The sequence below is a fragment of the Falco naumanni genome, chromosome 11 (genome assembly GCF_017639655.2).
Source record: "Falco naumanni isolate bFalNau1 chromosome 11, bFalNau1.pat, whole genome shotgun sequence".
NCBI lineage: Eukaryota > Metazoa > Chordata > Aves > Falconiformes > Falconidae > Falco > Falco naumanni.
Window position 1 is genome coordinate 1,474,973 of NC_054064.1, and position 23,352 is coordinate 1,498,324.

Sequence of the window (23,352 nt, forward strand, 5' to 3'; positions counted from 1 at the left end):
ACCAATTTACATTAGCACTCTACCATCATCCCCTGCTTTCATTTCAATTAACAGACCAGCAGGTGCCCTTTGCAGTTAAAAAGATAAGCTATCAAGGAGGAGGATGAATTTTTGGCTGACCTGTAGACACCATGGTTTGCCTGCTGATTGGGTTCATACCTCGCTCTACCAATTTCTGAGGTGTTAATTTAACTGTTCCTTTCTGTCATGCAGGTCTCGGCCTTGAAAAATAAACTGAAAAAACAGTCTACAGCTACGGGTGATGGAGTAGCCAAGGCCTTTCTTCGGGCACAGGCAGCACTGTTTGGATCCTACAGGGATGCACTAAGATACAAACCAGTAAGGCTCCTTCTTTAATACTTTTTTTCTTTAATTTCTAAGAGCACGGTCTCATTCTTTGCAAGGAAAATATGAAATGTTTTATCCCAGTCTGAAACATTTCAAAGAAAATGTTCTAAATCTTATTCTGTCCAAAGGTACGTGGGCAGTTTAGAAGACACTTATGGCTATGAGTTGTACTGAAAAATAAATGCTCATTCAAAGTCAGCTATTTTCTTGTTTCTAGCACTCTTATAATCTGTTTTGTACAAAATCAGGTTGTATTAATGAAACTACTTACACACAGTTCTCCTGGTTTAATGTGATGAGGAACTGAAGAGTCTGTGCCTTTCAGTCTCCATCATTTTTCACTGTATCAGTCTGGAGACTTTACTGTGTTTGAGGCCAGAAGCTTTTTATTTCCTAGCAGAAGCCAGATGAGCGTCAAACATGCATCTCTTCTATTACACACTTATCTTGATTCCACTGAAAAGTTAGGAGAAATGAAAACCCATTTCATCCCATCAGTATTTCAGAATTTGTTTTTCTGATGTTTTGCTGGTACTCAGTGGATTGATGCATTATGGGCTTTCATCCTTCCTGGTTTACGAGGGTGGTACATATTGAGCCTATTAGAGATAAAATAATTTATCAGAAACAACTGGGAGATTCATTCATCTGTCAGTCCAGATCCTTTTCCTGTGATATTTGTAAACTACTGATAGTTCCATTTGATCAAATGCATTGAGATGACATTGGCTGAATCAGATTCTGAGGATAGTGTTTGGTGGTCTGATGGATTCAAATAAATATTGAGATTTGATAGGAGAAATGCATCCTCGCTTGAGGTGCCAAGTTTGTAAAACTGGTGGGTGTGTGGGTGCATGGGTGGATTTTGGGGGCAAGGAGGGGGGTGCGTTCTGTTGTTGGGTAAGGAACTATGTGGTATTTCTTGATGGAAATGGATAGGATGGTTATTAATTCCAGAAGAAGCCTTTTCCTGGAGGAAACATTAAAATACAGTATGGCAGAGTCTTCCTTCTGTCCAAGCGGTTTTCTCACAGGTATTCTATTTTGCCGTGAGCATTTTACACATGAGTTGTCTGTGCTACTGGTGCCCATTGTTACTGGGATGAAAAGTTACACATGCAGAGATGAAGTAATGTTTAAGTGTTTAGTTGAAGTATTTGTGTTTAGCGATGATTATAGTTTTCTTGTGGTATGGAAAGTGAATTTGTGTACTATATTTAAATGACTATACCTGTTTTCAAAGTTGCTAGAGTTCAACACAGTACTAGCTTCATTAAAATAAGTATTTCAACAATACAGTTGTCATTTGTTCCATAGTGGCATTACCTGACACTGCTTCAGGAGGAGTCACCTCATTTGTCCCTTAGTCTAAAGGTGGACACACTGTCCCGTGTCAACTCATGGCAGCTTGCAGTAAGAGCTGTTAAGTCAAAAAATGTCTTAATCTACATTCGATACATGCAAACAGAATGATGTCAGTCTGGTTCATGTCCTTACCTCTGTCTGATGAGAAGTAGGCTCCAGTCAGCCTTTGGTTTGGTAGGTTTGTTGAAATGAATGTGCAAGTTCTATAGCATTCTGGTTAGCTCATTTCTGTTGAAATGAGCTCTCCTTTTAACTGATTTCTGTTTTATTTCAGTTTATCTGTTGGCACGTCTGAAAGATCTACATTTGCACTGTATTGGAAGTAGTGCCCCATGCATCATTTCAACTGGCAAACATTTGTCAAAGTGACCTTTGCAGTCTTCCTTTCTGCATTATTTTATTTGCCTTTTTTTTTTTTTTTTTTCTTTTTTGGCTCCACTGCCTGCATATAAGAGAGGGTATTTATGAAACCATTGTGGCCTGATGGTTTGTTTTTTTAAAGACACATTATTTCAGAATATCTTAACAGACAGAAGTCTGCTGGCAAATACTAGTATATCTTGGATTTTCATCAACTTGTCCAAAGACAAAGCATATTTAAAAGAAGTGTAACTGTTATTTTTGAGCTATGCTTACATAATTTTATCTAACTTGGTGTTTTACAGATTTTTTTCTGTGATAGAAAATATTATTAGAGGCTGAATTTGCTCTGGATTGGTAGAAGCTAAGAGGAGTTGTTCCATGATTTTTCAGCTCATTTTACATGTGCCTTTTGAACTCATTTTAATGCATTGTGAATTGGGAAGTTAAAAAATCAAATCACATTTGACTCTATTAGGACCATTTGTCAGGAGTCTCAAAACTTGTGAGCTGTTATTGCAAAGGAAATAATGACCCTTTGTTTTGGAATCTGTGGCGATAGATATAATAAGGAAATGTAAACCATAAATATGGACTTTATATGCATTCTTTCAGGAGCTCAAGCAGTATTCATGTAGAAAATTTGTAGGGGGTATACTTAAATGAGAATATTTTCTATATAGATTTGAAATACTTGTGCTATAAAAAAGCTTGTCATATTTTCAGAATCAAGAACTGAGCGGTTTTGGGGTACCCTTTTTAGGATCGCAAACATCCTGATGAAAAATAATATAATGTATTTGGATAGTTATTGCTTGCTTGTATATTGAAAATATGTTTAAGTGAACTATTTTCCTTGCAACAGTGTGTTCTGTATGATTTTAACTTGAAACATGAAACAACTGTCATTAATATTCACTTTGAGTAAAGAACAGCTTTAATAGTGTCTGTACTCATCCAACACTTCTCTTCCCTCCAAACGCTGTTCATCACACCGAACACTCATTCTGTACAACTGTTTGTTTTCAGCATAGGACAGATTCTCCTCAGTGTAGCAATATGTCTTGAACAAACGCCTAGCAATTATTGAAAAAAAATGATTGGTGAAAGGGAGAATAGGAAGCTTCAGGGGTCTTGAAAGCAGTTCACAGGACTCCAAGAGACCATATGGAAAATTTGACTACTCTAATACAGGCAGGAAATACGACATGTAATAGATTAAGGTGATCAGATTTTTTTGTGTAGTACTTGATAATAAAAAACTTAATCCAGTAAAACTTTCCAAGAAAAGTGGAAATAGTTGTTTTTCCTGATTCAGTCATGATGCTGAATTAAAGAAATATGTCAGATTGATATAACTGCCAAAATTATTTTTGTAATATCCTACACTTTACATTAGCAAATACTGCATAATAGGAGTGGATCAGCAGAGTGAAATGGGACAGTTGGTGCTGAGGACCTGACATCCACGCAGTGGGCATATCTAGCTTTATAATGGTTCTTATTTTAGTCTGCTATTGAATGCTGAACACCCATCACTAGTAGGAGCTCATTTTCTGCTTTAGTTTAATCCAGAAGGAATCCAGTTCATGCATGGTAGGTGGGGATGATTGAAATAATTGTGTCGGTGTCATTTGATAAATGACGGAAAAATAATTCAGAACAAAATATCATCAGTGGAACTGTGAATTATAATGTTTTTCTATATCATTCACATAGAGGACTGCAGTCTGTTTTGAGAAGCTGGGTGAGATGCTCTGACAGGGGAATGTGCATGGACTTTGCGCAGGGTTCTCCAGCAGTGGCAGTGAGGCCGTTCAAACCGTTTTGCTATAAGGAGCCCTGGAATATAGGAAGGCAAGTGGTCAGGGCACGGTTGTACACACCTAGCCAGCAGCTGCAGTGTGAGCCGTTGCGCGATCTGCAACATCAGTGATCACACATAGTGCTGATCACAAGGGTCTAACCCTGCTAAGGCACTGCAGCGATCAGGGTGCTCTGAGATAAATGCTTCTAGCATCATGTAAATGCATATACCAATCCAAATTGTGTTTACTTTGGATGGTCATAACTTAACCTTGAACCTTTTGTTGCTCCTATTTTCTTTAGATAGTCTAGCATTTGGGAATTTGTCAGGTTCTGTGTTCCAGAATTGCATTCATAGTGGGGAGTTAGATACAAAGATTAAAATTGTGCAGTTTGTGTCATTTACTTTACACATTCTTCATGGGTAATTTTTAGGCATCTTCCCTTATATCAGAAAAGAACTATGCCAATCAAATGTTTTAATAACTCTGTGATGTCTAGGGAAAATGGGCCTTACACGTGTACTTGTGCAAACCTTGCAGATGAAATCAAAGACTAGTAGATTTTTTTCCATTAATCATATACAGTATGGTCAGTTAATAAAACACTATATGATGTAAAGAATTCTTAGAAGGCCATATTCCCAGTCTATGTCCTGCGAGGGAGAGGTAGATAACAGAACAAGGAAGGAGCAGAAAATTAAGGAATACGAAAGTATTCACTATGATAGAGATTAATTTTGATGTCATCAGGAAAATAAAGCAGAGAAGAAAAAGTTATTTGGTCCTAAGCAGCAAACATCAGGAGGCATTACAGCTGTGATATTTGTATGTTTTATTTTTCAAAACCAAAAAAAGTAATTCATCATGGCAGGACACATACATTTCAAATTTAAATGTATTTCAAATAAATCCTCACACTTTTTGACATCTGTTAAATGATTATGGAATATAAGTCACAGTAACTTATTTTCTGCCTTTGAAAAATTGGTTTTTCTTTAAGCATTAGCTAACAAAAGATTAAGTCATCGGAAAAAAAATCACCTCTTTTGGGGGAAAAGTCTTCAAAGCTCTTGATGTTAAAACAAAAGAAATAAACCCAAGATAGCTTTGTTTTAAATTATGGTGGTTGTAACATCACTCATTAGAAATTAAGAAATGAAGAGCAAAGGCTAATGGCTTGTTCTGGAATGCTGAGCAGTAGGAGTTCATGGTCTCATCAGTACGCCAGGGATGCTGAGATAACTTCCAGCTTGAAGATAGCACAACCTGTCAGACCCCGCTCTAATTGAAGGCTAACTGGAGTGCTTTGGGCCAATATTGACACTGTTTTAAGTAGTGACGTCTGCTCTCCGGCAGATGCAGGTATTGTATTCAATATGTGATAAAACAAAATAATACAATTAAATATTATATTAGGGAAAAGAAAGATATTTTAAGATTCAGAATGCACTTCAGTTACTTGAGAATGTGTAAGTAATGTTTGCTTATAACTGAGTTTCAAAATGAAACCTTTTGGGGACAGGTATCTCTTGAAATGGGCATTGACTTGTTTACCTTTTGCCCCTAAAAATTACAGAGGATTACAGAAACAGAGAAGGAGTAATGAAATGCCAGAACATCGTTTGTGTTTTAATCCAGAACTACCCTGTGTAATATTTGTTAAGACTATTTATTATGACTTCCATAAGAAATTTATTTTCCATGGTGAAAACCATATTGTTTAATTTGTCTTAAGGACCGTAGTAGTCCTTTATTGAGTATAGATGTTGTATTAATAGGAGTTGTTGTAGGGTTTAATTCTGACTATAAGAAATATCAGCGCATCTGAATCTTTGGGTGGATTGCAAGAAACTTGCAAATTTTACAGAAATTCATTTGTCATTTTAAATAGCACCTTCCTGAGTAGAATCATAGGTCATTCAGTTATTCCCTAGCCTTTATCTCTGGATGTCAGGACAACAGATGAAATTTCAGCCTGGGCATTCTTGATTTTTAAGCAGAAGAATTTTAATATCAAGACCAAAATGGTGTTTAGAATTTTGTTGGTTTTTTTTTTAAAAAGTAAATTATACAAGACCAAAGAAGCTATGGCTATACCTACCTACGTGTCATTCCTCATGTAATAAGTGAGAGCTACCGTATGAAATGTTATTAATTATAATAATAGTGCAAATAGTTGGTGTGAGTCATCTCGTGCTAGAGCAATATGGATGTTTTCTGAAATAAAGAATTAAAGTGTTTGTGCTTCTTGTTCAAGTTAAATATCACTAGATTTAGAAAGCACAAAAATACTTTCTAATTGAGATTTTTTTTCTTTTTAAAATGTTCACGCTGCTTTAGCTCACTGTTTTTATATTCCATTGAGGCCTGTATAAATAGCTTGCTTAAAATGTGAATGTAGCTTAGAGTAAGAAATTCCTGCTGTGTGTGGCAAGCCATGAAAGAGGAAGAAAATTCTGTAGCAACTGTTGTTAAAAGGCCAGATAGAATGTTTGGGCATAGGTTGTTTGGTCTGGGTATTAGCTGTCTCCTCTTCAGTATAGAGTCCCCACTGGGTTTTGATCGAACTTGTTTTGAAAGTACATTGTAGATCAATACAACAGGTGCCATTTGATGGTCTAGTAGTTAAATATCAGCGGAGCATTCCTCCAAAACTCACTTTCTAAAGGTACCTGGTTGTATTTGCAGAAATGAGAATGTAACAGGCTTTACGTACGAAAACTTCTAGAGATATTTTTGTTTCTATTGATCCAGTAATTTATTTTTTAGGTAGCACTTCAAAAGGCTTTGTGTTTACAGTAGTAATTTTGAAGATTTGTAGAAGTTTTATTTGGAAAACAATTTTGTTGTTCAGAGCCTTGAACAAATGAAAGAGCTAGGGAATTAAGTGTATTATTTAATGCAATTTCAGTAAAGTCACAGCAGGTACCCTGAGAAAACTTCAGTGTGGAATTTCCACAGGTTTCAACAGATTTTTCTCATTTTCATGTGCTGAACAGGTAGGAGCTTTAAACCTCCTCAGATTTTTAAAGCAACGTTGCTCTCAGTGGTTCAAATAACAGAGGTGACTTTTGGATGTGAACTCTGTATAGATCTAAATAAATTTTCAGCTAAGGAATAGCTTCAGTTATTCTGTCTCTAAACCGTGCTGATAAGGGAACAGATGCACCAATGCATGAGTGCTTACTTAGTATCTGAAGCATCCAGTGATTAGAGGAAAGCATTTGGGAAAATATTACAGCCATGTGCTAAAAATGTGTGTTGAACTACCATTTCCTGGCGTTCTGTTACAGGCAGAAGTGCCGTCAAGTAAAACTATCTGACTGCTCTCTTCCCAGGCCGATGTGGAAGGGAGAGCAAGCATGCCTGTTTTCTCTTCTGCTGGGAAATTACCTCTCATTTTTCATCTTTCCCAAGACAATTGGGAAAGTGGTAGTGGAGGCATAGCTTAGTTTTTATTTTTCCAAATAGTATATTTTGAAAATACAATTTTCTCTCTTTGATCCTAAATTTAATGTTTCATAGCATGTCATGTGCCATCATCTAGTCCATTCTGTACTCCCACAAAGCCTCTGTATTTCCAGAAATCATTTTGTTGTGTAGTAACAACAAAAAATATATACATATATTTAAAAAAATGTATTATATGCATATGTGTATATATATGTGTGTGTGTATATATATAATAAAAGGGGTGGTTATAATTTGCTGCCTTGATATTTTCTGGAAGAATGACAGAACTGAGAAGAGCTTGCCCTCAGTGTGCTGGTTTTGGCTGGAGTTAATTTCTCTTGTACCCCCATGTCTCACTGGAGACTGTTCCATTTGGTTTGATGCACTTTGATTTGCTAAGTAGCTTCGGTTCATCACGTTCAGACAAGAGCCTTTGGGAGCTCTAGGATGGCTAAGGCAGCATGGGTCAGGGAGGCGCTGCTGTCTGAAGTACCACAAACATTCTGAGCTGTCTGCCAGGTCCCACATGTCTTCCATGCGGACTGTGTCCACCGGTTATCTCGGGGTGAGCAGCAGGTGCAGTAACTTGGGTGCTTCTCCTGGAGGCTTGATCAACACGGCACTGCATGCGGTACCAAGGTGGCTTTGCGTACCGCAGGGTTCCAGCTGCCCTGTGAAGGGTTGCGGTAGGCAGACGTATAGCTCCTAGCTACTGCAGTGAGAATTTTTTTCTAAAATCAGAAGTTCCATAAAGAAGAAAGGATGTAAAAACTTAAAAACAAGTTAAACATGAACTTAAGTACTTTGCTGAGTGGGATTGGACATCTTAAAAGAGACTTAAAAAGAGGGAAACTTTTGATAACTTAAGAATAGGATTTTAAAATGATGTTACCGTGGTTTTACTGCAACATTTCCTTGGATCATACTTGAACCATTTAAAAACAGTGCAAGAAGTAAAGAGCAGTTGAAAAGGATTTAGATCTACTCCACCAGACTCACTTAGGTGACATGCAGAAAGCACTTTGTGATGCTCTGGAAGCGCATAGCTGCACAGTAAGCCAGAACTGGAGGAACACGCGTGGAGGAGCATATGCGCTTAAACAGGGTGAGGAGCAGAAGGCATGAATAAATTTGTCTTTAGAGTGGCTAACGAAGCTATTGTGAAGATTGGTATAACAGTTGTCTTTGATCTTTTGAATGGCTGACGTGTCTTCTGTTCTGTTCTGGGACTGCACTGTACGTGTAGCTTTTGGGTAGTAAAACATTCTAGGGTAGATTTAAGTGTGGCATTTTATTGGATTCCAAATTGTCTGTCATTGAGACCTTTGGTAATTGTTTCTAACCGGGTAGTTATTTTGGGTTTATAAACTTGGGGGAGGCACCTTTTGGCTTTATGATGCAGTCAGTTCCCGTACCTTGATCCCTGCGCAACCTTTGTAATGTACCTATTGTTTACCCCGTTACACTGAACAGTTTCACCTATTTATCACAAAGTGTTGGCAAGGATGACAGAATTTGAGAGAATGCTCATCAGCAATGTCCACTGGTCTGTGCACACTGAAGATAGCAAATTTTAAATGAAATTAAGGAATAACATAGGAGTCAATTTGCTTGTTTATAGATAATCTTACAGCATCTTTTATTTTTAAAATGAGTGCTGCTTTCAGTAATAAGTTTTTCAACAAACGTCATTTTCAATGAATATTTGTTTATCTTCTTTCATCATCAAAGTGTTTTGGTGCAGGGTTTTTGGTAGTTATAGGTGATGTGCTTTTCTCATGTTGGGGAAATACATTTTATTGTATTAAATGTTAATGTCATCTGTTCAGACTTCCTCCGTAACAGTGTTCAAAAAAATCTGTAGCTTTCGTTTTGTGTAAAAATAAAACAGATGCGTATTTCAACATTTCCCGTTAAATCAGCAGTATATTTATTGATCTGCTCATGTTTCGGTAGAATAAATATAAAAATAATTTGGTGCAGATACATATTTTTGGACTGAATTAGAGTTTTGGTTTACTAGTATCGCTGGTTTGACATGCAGAGTAGTGCTGAACAATAATGCACATTCAATTATTTGAAGCGGTGGACCTGCTGTTCCTCAAAATTTGTACTGCTTCCTTGAAATTTTTAATTAAGAGTGCCATAAAGGTAACATGAACCAAATGTGAACCACTTTTTCCTTGCAATGAGTATTTTGTAGAGTTAACTTCATAAACCAGACGTTCAATTGCAACATGTATTTTGAGAACTATTTAAATACTGTATGAAGATTTTGAGCTTTTTTTGTTGTTGTCTAATTGGCTGTTTAATTGGATGCATATTTATTAAGATTGCTTGAAAGGGAATTTTGTAAGTACTGACTATTAAGATGTAAATTTGTAACAGAGATTTTTAAAATAAATCAGCATATTTGTATGCTCTAGTTACCATCTAACTTCTCCTGTTTAATTTTTTTAGGGAGAGCCTATAACTTTCTGTGAGGATAGTTTTGTGAAACATCGTTCCAGTACTACTAAGCAATTCCTGGAAACTGCTGTTAATCTTCAACTGTTCAAACAGGTATGAGAGGGTAAATGAGACGTGCTTAATGATTTTCTTTTCAAATGTATCCCTATTTAAATACAGTTTGTCAGCTTATGAAACTCTGGGATCAAATAAAAGTACGAATACTTTGTGTACAGTCAGTTATCCCAGTTTTGTGTATTTTTAAGTCTTCAGTTATAGTTAAAAAGAGTGGCGGGGGGGGAAACAACAAAAAAATAACCCCAGGGTGCAGAGCCAGTTGCGGCATCTCTTCAGAGCCAGTCAGCAACTCATCTAAACAAGAAAAATCATGGATCCCCCAGCTTGATTTTTGAACTTCATTTTCAGCTCTCTTGGCTCGTGACCAAAGAACCTAAACAACATAATGCTTACTTAAATTGGACTTCAATGGCTTTTTATTTAAAAACTGGATTCATACTGTAATTGCAGTTCTCATTGTTAGGCTTTTTGAAGTATGCACACAGAGAATGTTCTGAACCCGAGCCATAGGGGTGGCCTGAAGAATATTCTAGCTGATCTGTTAATGCAGATTTTGAACTAATAGAGAACAAATTGTCTAAAGTCTGGCACAGCTCAGCAATAGTTTTATTACAGTCTTTGAAATGGATTTTTTCTTTGATTTTATTCTATAACTTTTTTTCTCCCTTTTCATCACATGACCCCATTGCATCAAAAGGGTGTTAAGAAACTTATTACTAGATTTTTAGGAAAATCAAGGAAAATCTGAATGAAATAAGAAGACTCATAAAAGTATATATTTGCCTGCAAATATCTGGAACGATTGAGGCATGGGAATTTATATTTAAGTAATCTGGTGGACTTTTTTGAAGAATCACTACTGTGATAGATAAGGGAGATTAATTATATGTAGAATCTTCTAATTTTCAAAAAACATTTGGTGTTAATTCAGAGGCTAGTGTCTAAAGATTTATACAAGGATGATAGCTTGTAGAAGTCCTGTGAAAATATGTTTCTCCTAATTGCATAAAAGTTAAGGAAATACTGATCATAGAATTGGGCTCCTTTAGTTTTGCTGTGTTTTGTTTTATACAATGATGACATGTAAATACAAATATAAAATAATAAAGAAGAAAGGTGAAACCTTTTGAAGTATCCAGCACATATGATTGAAATGAAGTAATGAGTAAACAGTGTTGTTTACATTTTGCATATCTCAGTGCAATAAGCTAGCATGAAACTTTCTGAATAGGAAGCTGCCTACAAGCAGTGTTTCTAAAATGATGCCACACTCCTCCTCCTACTAAGTGAGATCTTCAGCTGTAAGAAAAAGATTTAACTCCACTGCAATGAATGGGCTTGTCAGTGTGGCTCTGTACTTACTGTAACATTAATTAAACAGAATCAGTTTACAGTTTGTTTATAGATTGTTTGAATTTTATTTCAACTAAAAGAAATAATATATTTTAGAGGATTAGAAAATAGTAATTTTTATGATGTGTGTGGTTTAATAGTAGCAGTAGGGTTTTTTTATTCCTCTGGTTTCTGTTGCAAAGGTTACTCCTACTTTTTCAAGCTAATCCTCAAACCAGCTGCATCTTCTCCAGTTTTTCCCACTGACAAATGAGCTGTTTTCAAAGTTGTTTGTGGTCAAAAAGTCTACACTGAATTTTATTGTTCTGAAAAATCTTTTAAGCAGAAAATATTTCTTAGGAGCAGCCTCAAACCTAGACCAAATAGAAAATAGGTACTTGAAATGCGCCCTTTTTGTCAAAACTGTCAAGTAAGCTTTATTTGTGCCATTTTTAAAAATTCTTCTTCTGTTCTTTTTTCTTTGTAGGTTTTTAATCTTTTCCCCCTCTCTTCTACATTAAAACATGTTCATTCCTCCAATTTAACCACTGAAATTTTGGAAGTTGTAGTATCTTTTCATCAAAGTACCAGGAAATCACTGTTGGGATAAATAGTAGAATTAATTATTTGTTTTACTCCAATTCAGATTATTTTAATTTTCATCATCATCTGTTTTTAATTTGTATTGCATTTTGATGTGCTTTCTATTAATGATATCCCCAAATCTATTAGCACATGCCAGTCTTTTGTACCAAAACCATTAACTAACCTGTAACTAGGATCAGTCCCAACACTTGCCCTTAAACACCATCCCAGTGACGCTTCCAGCGTAATGCTTTTCCTTCCGTTACAAGTTGTAATCTCCTTTTCAGACCAGTCCTCATCCAGCCAAAAGTTCCAGTGTTCTGTTCGAGTAGTTTGCTTTTATCTCATCTAAACTAGTATTCTGAGGCAATGCAAGAGGCTTTTCTGTGGTATAGAGAAATCACATTTCCCTTATCTAGCAAATTAATTGTTAAAGAATCTGAGAATCAGTGCTCTGATAGTGCATACGTTACATCTTCCCATTTACTCATTTGCCATTTCTTCCCTCCAAAATCTATTTGTAAACCTCAGCGAATTAAGGGCAAACTGACAGACCAGCACTTACTGCAACCTTTTTTTTTAACTTTTTCTAAGCAGTGGTACTGTTATTCCTCACTTCAGCTGTGTTTCCTTTACCTTGATGGACACATAAATATTTTTTTACTTCCGGATGTATATGCTGTTTTCCTTAGAATTGTGTAGCAGAGGTGAATCTGATTGGTTTTTTTTCTACTTCAGTTTTATTCCTCAGGTATTATAATGTCTATTTCTGTATCTCATTTTCATGAGCACTTGTATTTTTGTTCTCTTATTCAGCATCATTGTCTTTAATGAGAATTGAGACAGGATATTTTTGGCAGGGACAATGCCTAGATAATCTTTTATCCTCAAACCATTTTCTTGGACTTACAAATTACAGAGATGTCTTTTACATCATGTTGATGACTTCACATTTTTGGAAGTGGAAAGGACTGTTTATGTTGCTCTGAAACAGAATACACCAAACTGTTTCTGCAAAACTTACATTTTCCAGGAATTCATAGAAGTAATTTATGGTAAATACCCTGATACAGATCACAACTATAGGGACATGTGAAGTTCAATTTGCTGCAATTTGCTTTTTTCTAACTGCAATTTTGCAGTTTTCTAAAGCTGTCTTCTGCCCTGAATAGATTTAATTTAAAAAAACCTGGTTACCATTATTCCTAAACTATTAGGATATTTAATCGTATAAAATACTTCCTTAAAAATAAAATAACTATTATTTATATATTAAATACTATGTATATGACAGTTTCACTTTGATTAAATGTTGGTTCTTTTAAACTACATACTTATGTTACTTCTTTTCTCAGTGTTATTTTTTCTACATCTTTGATGTTTGCGCTATTATGTATGCTATCTATTTGTTAGTTTTTTCTGAGCCTTAGAAAGGCTTCCCTTTAATTAGGGTAACACGGAAGGCAGGTAATCTTTACTTGAAGCTGCAAACATTAGCAATTAATAATTACGTCTTACATGTCAAATAGTTTTGATGAGTGTCCAGGGAAAATATTCATTCATTCTTCGAACTAGCAAGAAGCCTAATGCTGGACAATCTCATTAAATAAATGTAAATGTGTAAGTAATGTAATCTGCAACATTTATTGGGATTTGTTCCTGAAATGGTAGAAAGTTTGAAGTAGAAAAATAAGTAGTGAATGTAGAATTAGGATTAGAAGAATCATAAGTCTTTGAAAATTAGCAGTAGTTTCAAATTTCATTTACAAGCTTTGAGTTGAGCTTTCTTCTTGCAAGTGTTATTATTGTGTGGAAATCACATTTATGTGTTCTTTGCTTCTATCAACTATTGACGTGAAATTTTTGCTCCTACCTAAGTAAATGATTGGGTTTAGCTAACAAACATCATCTCTCCTCTCCCACCCCCCACACTTATCACCTGTGCAACAAGATCTTCTGAAGTGGATATGATGATCTATATTTCATTTTCAGAATTCAAAATTACTTAAGGATTATTGTAGTTATGTCTCTAGTCATCTTAAAATCCCAGAGTAGCACTGGAATGGCTGGTTTTCCATTGAAAGCAGTAGTCAGCCAGGGGCTCTTTGGATCTCAAAGCGAATGCAGTTCTTGAAGCAGCAGGGCCAGGCACTTGGAGAGAGTATGAGTTTGAAAAACAGGAGGAAAAAACTGTGAAGTGTGTGTGTAATTCCGCGCACTATTCTTTCCATGTAGCAATGTAAGTGCAACCATTAACGGTAAATTACTCAAAAGTAATAGCTACTACTACCACTACTAACACTTATCGTTTCCTTTAAATAATGTCTCTGATATCTTTTTTCCAACAGTTTTGTTTGTCAGTATTTACATTAAGTACGCAGTTGGAGTGATCCTCTAAAATTCAGTCAGTGCCCCAGCCTTCTGTTGACAGGATTTTACCAAATGATGAGTATGTCCATAAATCTTATGTTAGTTTATGGTATGGAATGAATTCATAACTTTTCCCAAAGAGATAATGTCTTACAGTTCAAAGGCTGGGGAGGTGGGGAGTGTTGTTTTTTTGTTTTTGGTTTTTTTTCTTTTTCCCTCACAGCACTAGTTGAAGATGCTCTTATCTCTCTCTCTTACTGTGAAATAATTCAGTGATCCCATAGTGGTCTGACCATGAACCAACCTATTTGGAAAAAAGCCAGCTTGGAGTAAAATGGAAAAATGAAAAGGAATTTAGACAAGAAGAAGAAATGATTATCTTTGTGCTTGCCTTATTCTTGCTGCTGGAATTTTTGTACTCTGAGAAAGTGATTTGTTTTATGGCACTAGTCTGTTCATGGACAAGCATCAGATTGTCACTGACACTGTTTGGATAATCTGTGGTAAAATATGATATAGCCAAATAATTAATTTTGGTTAGTTCCTATGTACTGTTTTGTACCAGTGAATAACTCATAATTCTTGCTAGGAGATGAACTGTGTATAATTAGAAAAACGCTTTCTCACTTTATCACTGAGACTTGAGTTAGCCTTTTCAAAACAAAAAAGGGAGGAGTTGCTTCTTGAAAGAATTTTAAACCTTTAAGAATGTGCTCATTGTACTACTGTGAAGCCCAGTAATTCTTGAAAACTTAGAGGTTCATTCCTTCTGAGAGGTTTAATCGTTAATTATCTTATTTTGGCTTTTTCTGATGTATTTGCATAATTTCGGTCTTTGTGTATACACTTATATGTAGATGCAAATCCACGTGTTCATGCAGCTGTAACCTCTGGGTAAGGACAACTGTTGCAATATGCATCTGTGGATGCACCTAAATAAGTATTAGCGGTTTAAAAAAAAAAAACAAACGGGCAAGCAGATGTGTTAGGGCATAAAAATACAGTGGTGTGAACCCTGAACTGTGCTTGCTTGTGTGGAGAGGGTCTTAGGGGGCTGCCTTGGCATTATGCTTCACATTGCTTTGGGACTGTGTGTCACATTTCTCTACAGTTAAATGAAATGTCCTTCGAGTCAGCTTGTGCACGCCGGTCCAATCCAGCCTGCTGCCTCCGCTGTTTCTGAAGCCAAGCACAGCCTTCCTCTGTGTTTCACTGGATGCTTCTCCTACAATTTCCCCCCCCATACTGACCTTACAGGGTCCTTTTTCATGTGGGACACATATGCTTTTAACGAACCTTAGGTAGAAGTGGTAGCCTGTTATTTCTTTGAACTGGGTGTGGTGAAATATTTCTAGTTGCTCTAAAGATTCTTTTTGTGTACAGCAAGTTCTGCTTTGGACACATTGATGCATGTACCCAGAAAGAGATACCACGGGGAGGTTAGGTTATTTTTGTTGTTGATGATACGAAGTAAACTTACAACTTCACAACAGAATGTCAGGGAATGTCTCAGTGACCTTTATGTGATGACAAATCCAAAGTTACCATTTTTAAGGAAATAATATATTTTCATGCCATTAGAAAAGCAAGAAAAGCTTGAAAACCATTTAAAATATTTCTGAACAAAAATTTGTAAACAAAGTAATACAGATAATTTACTTGATCTCTATAAAATACTCTGACATTTCTGCTGCTCATAGTTGCAACTGCTCTTGCAAAATCCATCAAAAAACAGTGTATTATCCTGAAGCTGTATGTTGTCTTGAACACACACATTATAATGTACACACGTAAAACTGTAACACTGTAAAGCAATAGAAAGGACAACAAAGTGTGACTTTTTTTACTTTTTTTCTCCCCAGTTTATTGATGGTCGGCTATCAAAATTAAATGCAGGAAGAGGATTCTCTGATGTGTTTGAAGAAGAAATCACAGCAGGAGGCTTTTGTGGAGGTACAGAATTAATTTAAGTGTACTCATTGACGCTTCTTCTCTGGGAGCTGTTCAACATGATGATGTCCTCGTGATGTCCTGTAAATTTTAAAAGTCATTAATCTTGTTACTGCTTCATTGTTTCCATTAATTTTTGGAAAGGTTTTAGCCTTTAATAAGTCACTGCTGGGACACACCCTATTATGTATCTAGTCATATCAGTATATTCGATGAAGATATGTTGGTATAATCCAGTAAAAGAATACTTGGATTTCAGTATATGATGAAATATTGCTATATTATTTACATTTTTAACTGCACATTTATATAATATGATGCATTGTGTGTAAACTGTATTTTAAAAATAATTTTGAAATTTGTGCTGCTGAACTTTTTCTGGATAGTTATGTTTTTCATAAACACTTCTACTTTTTTTTCTGCAGTGCAGAAATCAGAGTGATTTTTGGACTTTTTAGAGAAATTTGCTTTCTCCAGCAAATTTGTTACACTAAAAAAGAGAGGAGTTTTTTAACGTTTATATATAATCTGAGAAGGTGAAATGGAAGTTTACCTTCTTCATAAACCAAAAATATGATTCCTTGTGTTGTTTCCCTCAGTTACGTTCACTGATGGTTGTTATAATGCTTTTGGCCTTAGCTGGCTTACAAAGTTAACCCATATAGAACAGGGAATGCTGAATCCATTCCTGATTAATACAGGTTTATTGAATGATTTCCACTGAAACATTTAGTTACAGCTCTGTTGTTATTTGAGGTATTACAGATGCTGACAAAATACTGGATCAAAATATGCATGACACAGCACAAATACTATGTTATGGTCAGTCTTGAAAGTAGTGTAGCAGCTTCCTCAGTAAATGGGGGTTACATGATTTGAGCAAATCCACTGAGTTGCGGTAGGATAACTTTAGATGGTCTTCCTTTGCAAGACAGTCCTGAAGTGGGCATATGTGGAGGAGAGGACTTGGCCCCCACAGAAAATCAAGTGCTGCAGAGCCATTGTCACCTTTGCAAAATAGTTTTTTATACTTGGAGTACATAAACCCTTTTGTTCAAGAGTTTCATTGCTGTCTCCTGCCCTCTATGTCTTGTGCTGTGATCTAGCACATAATTTGTGGGTGTTTTTTCTTGATTCCAATGTGGTTAGTTATACAGAGATTTACTTCTTTGCTGCCTTTTAGGTAACTTACGCTGATCTGTAAACAGATTGTAGGCATTGAGCATCCATTATTCAGATAGGTGGTGTCAGTATTCAGAGTTCGTTTGCTGACTGCAGTTAGGGGGTCAAGAGGCTGCAATCAAACTGCAATGGAAGTGAGATAAAGCTTGTTTCTCGGCTGCGCTCTGGCAGCCTGTGCACCACATCTCACCTGCCTCGGCTCAGGGGGGAATGCTCAGCCTCGCTAGTAGTTCTCCGTTCGATTGCGCTGCGTGTGTGCTTTTCAAGTCAGACAGCTGTATATTGCCAGGCTGTGGACAAATTGCTTAGGGCACATATTCAGTATTTACATAACTGCTGTCTCATTATCGTTATGAAGTGCAGGGCTAACAATATGTATAGAATTGAAGGTGACATTTTGTGACACTAATGGGGTAGAACTGTGATCTCTTTGCAGAGTTAACTCCCATCAACTTTACCAGGAAGCCCAAGGTTGTAAAGAAGCAGGTGAAACCCAGCCTTCAGAAAAGTCACAGAAAGTTAGTGTAAGCTACGAGCTGTTAAAAGGACAGGTGAACATATTCTTAGCTATAGAGAGTATAGTTTAAAAATTACTGAACCAAATGGGAAGTGTTTCTTTAAGTAATCTCTTCTTCTAATTTGCATTTTTTCCACATATGTGTTACTAAACCAGTGCAGAAAATTCAACTGGAAATTGGAGAATAGAACTTAGATTGCAATTTTTGTATGCTTTTTTTTTCCATCCAGTAATGTGGTCAAAACTTAGTTCTCTATTGACTATATGTGGAAAGAAATATCAGCCATCTTCATTACAGTTTGCACTTTATACTTAAAACTTGATTTTCTGTTACATGTATTACTCTGTGGAGGTATTGGTTTGCAAGAATTTCATGTAACTTTCAATACACTAATCTAGTGATAATTGGCCTTAGCACTTGGTTTTCTTGTAGAATATATATGTAAAGTAATTTGGAATCACATGAATTTTACTACAGCAGTCGATTTTTTTGAGTTGGTCTATTATCAATGGTGGTTATGAGGAAAACTGGAAAAGTGATAACTTTTGAACCTCCTTTAATAATAATTTAGTTTAAGGTGTCAGCACTAGAGTTTCAGAGGTTCAGCTCTAGCTGAGGGTAGTGTATAGTGGCCTTTTCTGTAGATGAGTATTTATCTGTTTTCTTCATTGCTTTCCCTAAAGTCTCTGTACACAGCAAGACAACAGTTTTTGGTTGTTTTGGTTGATAGAAAGACAAAACTTTTGGGTGGTTTTCTGAGATCTCATTTACTGTCTTTAGAAATTGCTTAAGTCATAGGCTGTGGCAGAGAAAGCTCAGATGTGGAAAGGGTCACTCTCAGGATACCACAAGCCAGATGATACACAAATGTTGTTGAAAATAGAATTTGAACTTACGAAATGTTGTGTTAGAGAAGGCACTTATGGTTCATTGAGATGTCATTAACACACTAGCAGTGGTTAAATTTCACCTTACTACATACTATTTCTGTGCTGCCTTCTTTGGCAGTTCCAGGGAACCAGACTGAGGAAGTGAAAAATGAGTAATTTTTGCTTTAGGTTGCTCTTTGATGTTCTTACTGGAGATAGGATCATAAAGATCATCAGGATCACTCCTTTCTAAGTGAGCATTGCTTTCACTTGTGCCAGCATTCCTGAGAGTTTGGCTCTCAAAATTGCTTGTAAGAACTTAATGAAATGAGTGAAAGTGCCTGATGTGAGTATAAACAGCTTAGGTTTTTCACCTCATTGAGAAACTTGGGAATACCTTTTAACAATGATTCAGTTAGTTCTCAGCCATGTCCTAGGAGAATGTTTTGGCTTTCCATTAGCCAATGCAATAATTCTACCCAGGCCTTAGTTAATTGATTATTGCAAAGCTGAAGCATTTTTGAGAACTCCTATTAAAAGTTTGCAATGTCAAGGATGTATCAGTATAGTCCTTTCAAAATGGATAAACTTTCTGTTTTGAACTTCAGTGTTCTTATCAACGTGAATGTCTAGTCTAGGGTTAGTAGCAACTCACAGTACAGGAGTATTCAAGTGACTGATGTACTCAAACTTTCTCAGGGGTCAGAGACTCAATCTGTGGTGTTCAGCTGAAGCACCTTTGGGAAATAGTATTCTTCTCTTCATCAGCAGCTTGGTAGAATTTAATCCTGTCTGTGGCAAGCTTAGTGGCGCAGTAGTCCTCGGTACTCCTGCAGAACCCAGAAGACACTCTCACATTTTAGAGGTTTTCCTTTGGACAGAAGGTAGATACAGTTAGGATTACAGTTAATAGCTATATACAGGAGTATATAGTTGTGCCATAATCCTTACACTTTTCTCCAGTTGTTTTTCCTTGGGATGCAATCCGTGTCATTTTTGGACTTGGAAGTTTGCCCAGTGGGATCATTATGCTTGATTGCAGTTCATTATATATTATTCTTTCCTTTGAGCTGGTGGTTTTCTTTTTAGACTTTGTATCTGTATGTTACCTTATTGTAGTTTTAATTTATCTTTCTACCTCAGTTAGAATTAAAAACTTTGTGTGGTGAAAAGCTATGCTTTTACGAAGAAAACAGAAAATGTGAAAGAAGAGATACCTAGATTTTTTTGTTAGTGTACACGTATTCTTATCTTCACATTCCTTGTCTGTCTGGGAGGAATTAAATTAATGAATAATCCTCTAAGGGAATTTTTTATGCAGATTGTGAAGAGGGTTGAAGCATTTAAAATGTTGAACATTTGTTTGATTGTGTTACATCTTACATTTATATTTCAGGAAATTCAAGATCTTACCAGCAGTGGATGCATACAGTGAAGGTATAAACTTGGTTAAGTAATTATACTGGCCATGCTGTTCTTTAAATCTTTGTCCTTTTCCTTACATATATATGTAATGGTAAAAGTTCACTCACTTGCAAGGAAGATGTAAGTATATTCTATAATAAATAACATGTCTATGGTATATGCAATAATTTTGTGGAATTTTTCTTTAATATGTAGAAAGAAGTAGTCTCATACACAAAACAAATGCCAAAACACGCAAGGTTTTTCTGTCTGTATAGTCAGGGATTTCACCGCTTTCTGTACCATGTTACATTCCATAACTGTGAATTAGGTGTGACAGTACAATTTGATAGGAAGTTTATCGCTTCTAGTAAATTGCAGTTTTGTGGATATGGATTTGTGCAGTCTGGCTGGCAGAAGACCCTTGGTATAACCTTGTTATTCCGCAGGATTAATACAATATATTATTTTAGATTAAGAGAATTCTTGTGTGATTTAAATGTGATAGTTCTTTCTGTCAGGTCAAAGTATTTTGAAGTTGCATAATAAATATGATAGGAACACATGAAAAATAGCCGTAACTTCTGAATTGATTTTGAAACAGTAACAATGAATGAAGAATGAAAATACATCATTCTGTTAGAATGCATTGATAAATGTGTCAGCTCTGATAATGATGTACTGTAACCCTTGTGTAGCTGCAGACAGGAGGTTGGGGAGGAAACACAGCTGTGGTTATTCTTACCAATTTTAAAGGAAGATTGTTTTTTCTTTACAGCACACTCTTTATTTTCCCTTGCTCTTGTCTTAAGGTTTGGCTTAGGGTTAAAATGTTACTAAAATATATTTTTTATGTATTTCAGAAAGGTGGTGCGCTAATCAACACAGCAATGACCAAAGCTACTCCGGCTGTGAAAACCGCATATAAATTTGTAAGATCGTTTATTTCAAATAAATAAAAATACTGCAAGTTCCTACAACCTCTCCTTCTTCCTGAATACTTTAAAGCCTAAGCATTTGATAAATGTATTGCAGAATACATGTCAGCCTGCAGAAAGTTTTTAGCTTTGTTTCCTCATATAGCACTCAGATTTTAGAGTTGTTTCTGTCTTCCAGATAGCCTGCACATAACAATAGACATTTTCAAAGCATCACTGTACTGGTTTTGTTTCAGGCATCATACATACTAGAAGCTTATTTAAATATTTGATACACAGCTCTAAACTCTTCCTGATTGGTGACAACACAATTAAAATATGGACTCTGAAAACAGAAATTCTCATTTACACTAAGGTCCCGTAACACAACACAGGCATTACAAAGTTAATGTGAGCATAAAACATTTTGTAAATGTTACTTTAATGTGTAATATAAATATAGTGTTACAGTATGCAGAGCACTCTGTTCAGAAGAGCCAGCGTTTGTGCTGGACAAATGGAGCCCTGGCGCCCAGTCACTTTGGCACTAAGTGCTGCACTGTTGAAAACGTGGTAAAGCATCAGTAATGGGTGCAGCCAGTCTCTTCTATCATCTGCTCTTATCAGGACGATACTAGAATGCTCACACTGAACTGAATTTAAGGCTTATACTTTTGAGCTTAAGAGCTCTTCTTTTCAAAGGCTGCCTAACCAATAAAGCATGTGAAATTATATGGTATTATGCAGTATGGAAAAATGGCAGTAGTGTAGTGAAGCAGGAAGTATTTTAATGAAGCAGGAAGTATTTTAAGGTTGCATTTTTAATATATGGGAAAAGACTTTTGGCTTCCTTTTTGCTTTTCCAAATGTTTCACTAGTTGGATGCATAATAACTAGTCCTGAATAAATCGGGACATCAGTCTAAGCAAGTGTATTTTAAATAAAATTTTAAAACAGAATTTTTAATTTTACATCAGTTGAAAAACTCAGCAGTCATGGAGAAAAACAGGTAAATAAAATAAATATACTTCATATTCATGGACTCATTTATAATTTTAAAAATGGTTCATTAACAGGTTATCTGCCAATTGTTCTTCTTCAGTTTGCACTAGCTTAGACTGTGGTTAAATCATCTTGTCCCTGCATTCAGTTTTGATAATTGTGTCCTTGATGGTAAAGGTTCTTCAAAGTGAACTTCTATGTATGCCAGGAAACACTGGTAAACTGTGAGGATCTGTGTGTATCAGGTATTCATATTTATACCCCATTTAATTTCTTAGGCTGTTGCCCTTTATGGAGCCTGCTACTAGGGAAGTGGAATATGCATTTCTTAATTGCTAGACAAGTGAGCGGTAGCCTTGAGTAATGTGCTTGGTACCATCCCTCAGAGTTAGAACAAAGCCCTCCAAAATTCATCCAAATGCTGTCAGCATGATCTGGAAAGTTTGAAGTGGCTCTCAGGTTAGCATCTGCTACATGGCACCCTGTTGTGCTGTTATTGAGCGTGTAGATGTATGATTTAAGGATCAAAAAAGACTCTCTGACCTCTTGATTTAAGGAAATGATTTCGTTTTCTGAATTTCCATTTATAGAAAACCATAGAAAAATAGGTGGTTTCCACATATTTATGCACTTAACTATATTTTAGAGTCCTGTTTTCAAACCAACCTTGAGAACTTGCATAGGTGTTTTTCCTATATTCTTCCAAGAAAGATACTTTTTCTTCTGTTAGGGTTAGGGTTTTGGTGTCGTCCCTTGCCTTGTATCTTTTCTTTCTTCCTCCTCCCCCAGTTCTCTCTCTCTTTCTCTTCTAATGGCTTTTAGCATAAGTAGTACATGGCATTCTGTATTGATAATTCATTTATTTATTGAAGAATATTCTTGGCTGTTTTCTATGCAACAATGATCCTTGGCTGCCTATTTTAATACATACCGAATCCTCCCCTAAATAGCAGCGCTATGCTGTTCAGCAGCACTGGGCAAAATCTCCATCTGCATATGAAATCACTTCATTTCTCTTAAGATTGATGTTGCCCTGCAAATTGCCAGACTGGAACACTGTAGCAGTCATCTCGAAAATCTTAACATTTTTCCAACATGCCTTACTGATAAAATACCCTTTCAAATTTAAAGGACCATTTCAAATAAAGGAGTGATGCATACAGCCATTTTTAGCCTGTCCTTAGTAACGTTGAATTTTTGAGTACATATGTTTTCACAGCATTGGCATGCACATATGAAAAAAATCTTTAAATATATAGATAAAGCATGAACGTAAAATATTTAATGACATTGCATGTATGAAATTTGTGATAAAGGTTATTGTTCTCCTTTATATCACCGTATTGCCTTTTAAAAAAAAAAG

The 23,352-nt window shown here is 36.0% G+C and overlaps 1 protein-coding gene across 3 annotated transcripts in view; it reads left to right on the plus strand.

The window, feature by feature from the left end:
• The window catches only part of DENND1B (DENN domain containing 1B), a 168,206-nt gene that overhangs the window by 119,762 nt on the left and 25,092 nt on the right, over positions 1-23,352 (plus strand). For all 3 annotated transcript variants that reach the window (XM_040610332.1, XM_040610334.1, XM_040610333.1), the window contains 5 exons: positions 214-339; positions 9,795-9,896; positions 16,010-16,100; positions 20,063-20,103; positions 20,934-21,002. In XM_040610332.1, coding sequence (XP_040466266.1) covers positions 214-339; positions 9,795-9,896; positions 16,010-16,100; positions 20,063-20,103; positions 20,934-21,002 — 429 coding nt within the window. The remainder of the gene's footprint in view (positions 1-213; positions 340-9,794; positions 9,897-16,009; positions 16,101-20,062; positions 20,104-20,933; positions 21,003-23,352) is intronic.